General features: G+C 34.6%; 1 protein-coding gene across 6 annotated transcripts in view; it reads left to right on the forward strand.

The window, feature by feature from the left end:
* LOC133306321 (protein CLT1, chloroplastic-like) overlaps nucleotides 1-5,860 on the forward strand; it is a 40,565-nt gene extending 34,705 nt beyond the window's left edge. For 2 of the 6 annotated variants that reach the window (XM_061506629.1, XM_061506626.1), the window contains exon 9: nucleotides 2,999-3,095. Coding sequence is in view for 3 of the 6 variants with exons in the window: in XM_061506626.1 (XP_061362610.1) it covers nucleotides 2,999-3,036 (38 nt within the window). In the remaining 3 variants the exon portion in view is untranslated. Of the gene's footprint in view, nucleotides 1-2,998; nucleotides 3,156-5,198 lie in introns of those variants that run through there. The other 4 variants (XM_061506630.1, XM_061506627.1, XM_061506625.1 and 1 more) reach the window with 3 other exon arrangements.
* Nucleotides 5,861-6,631: the final 771 nt, after the last annotated feature.

Here is a 6,631-nt window from a genome sequence, read left to right on the forward strand (position 1 = left end):
TGGACTAGATCGAGCAACAACAGGTTGTTTCTTGCTCTTCCACGAAATTAAGTTTCCTCCAAAGAAGACACAATAACCGAAAGTAGAGCGCCTGTCCGAGGGTGATCCTGCCCAATCAGCATCTGAATAACCACGAATTTCTGTATTTCCCTGATCTGAATACAACAAACCTTTTCCTGGTGCTCCTTTGATGTATCGGAGGATCCTCACAGCAGCATCCCAATGTGAATCACAAGGGGAATCAAGGAACTGACGAGCCGTACTAACAGCGAAAGAAATATCTGGCCTAGTCACAGTAAGATAATTGAGCTTCCCAATTAGCCTCCGATAACGTCCAGGATCAGATAACGGCTCCCCTTGTCCGGGCAATAACTTGACATTAGGATCCATTGGTGTATCAACTGGTTTACTCCCCAACATACCAGTTTCTTCTAGGATATCCAAGGCATACTTCCTTTGACAGATAAAAATGCCCTGTCTAGATTGCGCCACCTTAATTCCCAAGAAGTAACGCAGCTTCCCAAGGTCCTTTGTTTGAAATGCACTGAATAAATGTTGTTTTAACTGACGAAATCCGTCTTGATCACTTCCGGTGAGAATGATGTCGTCAACATAGACTAACAAATAGATGCACTTATCAGGAGATGTAATCCTATAAAATACAGAATGGTCAACTTTACTGTAGATTAAGCCAAAGGCCTGAACAGCAAAACTGAAGCGACTGAACCATGCTCGAGGAGACTGCTTGAGACCATATATAGGATTTTCGAAGACGACACACCTTCCCAGACTCCCCCTGAGCAACAAAACCAGGTGGTTGCTCTATGTAAACTTCTTGTAAATCACCACGAAGAAAGGCATTTTTGATGTCAAGTTGAAGGAGTGGCTAGTGACGAACAACAGCAAGAGCAAGAAATAGGCGAACTGACGTACCATCTTAGCGACCGGAGAGAATGTATCGCTATAATCAATGCCGAATATTTGAGTAAAACCCTTTGCAACTAGGCGTGCCTTGAGTCGATCAACATGGCCATCAGGTCCAACTTTTACAGTAAACATCCAGTGACAACCAACTATAGACTTCTCTGGAGAAACAGAAACAAGGTCCCAAGTGCCATTGGAATGAAGTGCAGTCATCTCATCAAGCATCGCTTGGCGCCACCCTGGATGGGAAAGTGCTTCACCTGTGGAAAACACTTAGAACAAAAGAGGGTTTAAAGCGAAAACAAGGTTTCTAAGCGGAAAACAATTAGATATGATTAGGTTTTAAAGCGAAAACAAGGTTTCTAAGCGGAAGCGAGGGTCCCTAGAACAAAAGAGCTCTGATACCAAATTGAATATAAAATAATATGTTGTGTATTGATCTAATTCAGAGCGTTACAATATATAGAGACCCTAATGGGCTTAAGTGAAAGGCCCATACCTAATACAATCAGAATATTTACAGATAGGAAGTAATCCAATCATATCTAATCATATCTAATCATATCTAACAATTGTTACCAATTATCGGATGAACAATGCTCGAGTTCGGCCTATTGAAAGCTGGAGTAAGAATAGTATCCATGAATGGATTGTCTGCATCATTATTTCCTGCCATGATTTGTGGTTCTTCAGGCAGAGTCTCTAACTCGTTGAATGCAAGCTTCTTCCGAGCGAGTTTTTTGTTTCTCCTTTCAGTCTTTGTAATCTCCGAATCAAATGGAAATTCTGCAGCTTTGCCTCGCATACAACTCAGAAAAGAGATTAGTAGCACTTTTTTTAAAAAAATAAAATAAATAAAAGAAAAAGAAAAATATTCACAAAATCCAATCTTAAGGATCAAGATTATACGATATAAGAAACGCCAATCCCCGGCAACGGCGCCAAAAACTTGATGCTACCCGGCAAGTGTACCGATCGCACAAGTAATATAATGATAAAAAAGTATCGTCTCCACAGGGATTGTGATCGAATATCAAATAATTGTCCTTTTAAGATGGAAGGAATTCAAATAGGTATGAGAAATATTGTTGAATTGATTAAAGATAAGAACTAAAAATAAAAACGTATTTTTAGGGTTTTTGTGATGAAAAATAAAAATAGAGATTGATTTGTAAAAATATGAGAAAGCATTGTAGCTAGAGTACACTTACCAAATGATCCCCACTTCTTACGCTGGATTGATTTACAGTACTCATTTACATAAATACTCAGATAATTTATCATCTAAAAATAATTAGTTAAATTCCAATCCCTTGGCAATCTAACCCTTTAACCCCAATTGGAACCGCAATCCCTTAGCAATCCCTCATGGAATTAAGCAATGAACACGATAACTAAAACATCTGCAACCAAATATACGTCTATTCCTAGCACGCATACAAATTGTTATCCTACTCCCTTTCAAAATCAAAATCCCAATAATCCTATCTAGGGTCCCAACCCTCAAACTACCATCAACTATTAGATTGATCAGTTCTAACAAAGAAGATAGAAATTACGCACAATATAATAAGCAAATATGTATATAAAATGCTCTTTTATGACTTAATTCTCATCATTTTCAGCTTGGAAAACTACATCTGCCAGAGGCACATCAACTCTCCCAATGCCCAAAGTCCCAAGATATTCCCTATACCTTGCAACCATTCCCTACCCTTCCTCACCTCACAAAACACACCCATAACAGAAAAAGTGAATATTATTCCCATAACCAACCACACGCTATTATTCCCATAACACCTTACAGTTATTAGGGACAGTAACAGACTGCTTGTGTCAAGTCCAATTTGATAAAGAACATGGAACATGTAAAAGGAGTGACATATATGATAAGGAGCTCCGCTTTTGGTTTTCATCATTACAAAAACTTGAATGCTGGCAGTGGTAGCTAATTAAAATATTACTTTTATCTGTGAAGTTTAAGATGGATATTCTAATCTGCTCTTGGATGAGTTGGTATGAAATTCTAATTTTTTTTATTTTTTTTTTAATTCTTGCAATAAAAAAATTGCAGAGAGTAATTTTGCATTAGATTTGGTTTCCAGGATGTGATGGAGCCCCCCTGTTGCCCTTGCTGTTTATTATTGTCAACATGGGCTTCAATATCTCATTGCTTCATCTCCTCAAGATCTCTTCAGCTGTTGTCTCTTGTCTAGCTTCCACATTTTCAGGTATGTGATGTGTTTCACTAGAATTATATCTATATTAATGAGGGAAGTATTCATGTAATCTCTAAGAGTTGCTGATGCAGAATGTGTTTGGGGTTAGGAAGATTGATGTTAGGTTTGGAACATTCAGGATTAGTTGCTGTACTGCAGACAACACTTGAATTTTTTTTCTCTTGTTTTTTTAAAACCGGTTATCAGGGAATTGTTTCTTTTTTTCTTTCTGGGGTTTTTAAGATTAGAGTTTCGGGACAGTACAGTCAGGGGGCATTTTCTTTATTTTATTTATTTTGGTAATAATGGGTATTTTCTTTAAAAAATAATATGGGCAAGAGATAGTATTATTTAGGGTTTTCAAGAAGAGAGGGTGGGGAGCTTTTGAATTCGTCTGTGAAAGTGAACAGTGGATAGTAAAGTCTCAGTGGAGGAAAATGAAGAACAGCTGTAACCCATTACGATTAGGAAATCATGGGAAAAATATTTGCAATTTCGGAAATATTGACTAAAGTCAGAAGGTATGGTTAATCTATGCTTAAAAGGTACCCAAAAATCAGCTCTATTAACTACTCTTCTATCTGTCACTAGATGTAAAATAAAGTTCTAAAAGAGAAGCATTATATAAGCCTGGTTTGCTTTTGAGCATATAAACTTAGGGAATAGATCTGACGACTATTCGTAGTTACTTTTTCTTCATCTAACGACTACAAAGAATAGATCTAGTTAGTAAAATATAATAGGTTGGCTCACAGCTATCATTTTACCTTAGCTATTTTGGCTGCCATTTCACATAATATGGTCTAGTCTGACCGGTCTACAAATTAGAAACTAGCCTAAATAATCTCAAATAGGAAGAGGAAATTGAAATAGTTTGCTTTTCTGTATTACTGTCCTTTTCATTCACATTAGAATATCATTTATTAGCTGTATTGGGAATTTTTGTAAAATAATTTTTAATTAATGCAATAGGTTTAGGTCTTTTAGTTAGTTCATTAATTAGACTATTCATTGCCTTCATTACCAGAGTTAATATCAAGTTTTAGTCAATGGTTATTTGAACTATTAGACTTATCAAAGACTTTCACTATAATGGTATGAATTTGATCATATCAATGGATAGTTGTTAGCCATGTTATAAAAACCGGATCGACGCAGCCAGGTCAACCTGGAAATCGGTCATGTAACCGATCCGGTTTTTATATTGGACTGGCCATGTTATAGAACCGGTGTGACCCGGCCGTTTGAAAACCGGTGACTCGGTCGGTTCAACCGGTGACCTAGCCTGGTTTGTAAAAAATAAATAAATAAATAAATTAGTTTGTTCTCATGAATTGATGTCTTCCTTTTTTTTCACTCTCAAACACAAATGGTTTATTTTTTTTTGAAATATTTGAGTCATTTGTAGCTTTTTAACTTACATAGATTATGTACCTACAATACTAATATTATTTTGATTATGCAATATGCAGAAAATTTTGATTTGATTTATAGTTAGAGATGTCGTTTACTGAACCTGAAACACCATTATCACAAATATTATATGTTTGATTGATCTTTTGTTAGACAATGATATGTAATTTATTATTTTTCATATTAAAATATTTGAAATTGGTATCTTTTTTTACAGGTATTTAAGTATATTTATAGTTTTTTTAATATAAATTATAGATTTATATATACTTACCGAGTCGAGTGATCCACTGATTAAACCAATGACCTAGTACCTCGACTCCGTCAATAACCAGGCCAGATTTAATAACATTGGTTGTTACATTGGTGAGTATTGTATTTTCTTGTGGGGGTTACGATTTGTCATTTTGCTCAAGGGTTCTTGGGTTGATAGGCTATTGTCCTTGTCTATTGTTAATAAAAATATGAAAATATGTTACTGGAGATCATGACACCTTGCAATATTATCTGAAATTTTTGAGTGGGAATTTACTGAAATAGTAAAGTTTTTTCTTCCATTTTAAAAGAATTTATAGTGTATTTAAATGCATGCTATTGGACATTGAGTTAAACCCAACTGATTCAATATGGCTTTTGTGGCAGTCCCAATATCTATCTATGTGTTTACGCTGCCATTGCCGTACGTTGGTGTTGCCTCTTCTCTTCCAACAGGTTTTCTTGCAGGGGCCATCATTCTGATCATGGGATTGCTCATTTATGCTTGGACCCCTTCAAGAGGTTCCTCCAGTGCTTCCTTCACGGCTTCCACCTAGAGACGCTAGGAGGGGTTCGAACCTCAATCATTGGTCCAAGCCCAAATAGGTTATATGCCAACTCGCATTACAGCATATAGTACAGCCAATGATTCCGGTCCACTCTTTCGTGATGGTAATTTTTGTTTCAACAAATAGCTAGTCCCGTGAAGAAAAGGAAATGGGAAGTGAAATCCTGCTGAGCTTGCTCAAGTGATAAAGAAAGAGTATGGATTAGTCCAGTTCAATTTTTTTGTAAACTTCGAGAAAAGAAAGAAAGAAAGAGAGGAGAGAGTATTTCATGGCTGGGAAACTCTGAAGAAAATGTCAAGGAGAGAATGTTAAAAAGGTTCTTATCAAGCATTTATTTCCTTTTTGTTGAATAGCATATTGTTGAGGAGCCAAGGAATGGGTTTTTGAGGGAGAAATGCGTTACACACTTACACATTCAGTTTTGGAAATATTTTTTAAATTTTATCATATAAAGAGAATTTGGACATTGTATTTTGGAATAGGTGTGAGTGGATTTTCTAACGTGTGTTAATTAAACATAATCATATTATGTTGGGAAGTTATAATTATATAAAGGTAGATTAATGATGATAAAGGAAGAAAAAAAATATGGAGATAGGTAGTTATAAAATTATCATCGTTGATTTTTTTGGTATGGTTAGGATTCTCTCAAATGATATGATCATGTTGATTAAATATGAGAAAATTTATTTTCATGTCGGTTTGTTTAGAAATTAGTTTATAGGCTTTCTTTTCCAATTCTTTGACAAGGTTTAACTAAGTCTATAGGATATTAAAAAAAAAAAAAAAGTCTATAGGATCTACACCAAAAAATAAATAAAATATATGGGATAGTTTATAATTTATTATTTATTTTAAATAAAATTATTATTTAAATAATTTTTTATAGTAAAATAACATTATTTTAATTATTTTTTAATTCTTGAAGTCTTAAACAAGTTAACGTATCTAGGTCATGTCTATAGATATTAAAATATAGGTAAAGGCAGATCTATATTATTAAATTAATAGATTAGGTCAGATTAATGAAATGTACAATCTTCATGTGATACTCATTAGCTATCTCGGATTCACGTATTTTGGGTAGTACAATAAATGCTGATAATAGAAACGATAACATATTTACCAAAAAAAGAAAATATAAAAAAAGAAGAAAGAAACGATGACATTGAAATGATTTAGCAACTTTTAGGACAAAATTGACACAAGTCAAACAATTGGAACAAAATTAAATCATGACTCCAAACATTA

This window comes from Gastrolobium bilobum, unplaced genomic scaffold (genome assembly GCF_033153095.1).
Source record: "Gastrolobium bilobum isolate Gb01-03AN ecotype WA unplaced genomic scaffold, APGP_CSIRO_Gbil_v1 utg10035, whole genome shotgun sequence".
Classification (NCBI taxonomy): domain Eukaryota; kingdom Viridiplantae; phylum Streptophyta; class Magnoliopsida; order Fabales; family Fabaceae; genus Gastrolobium; species Gastrolobium bilobum.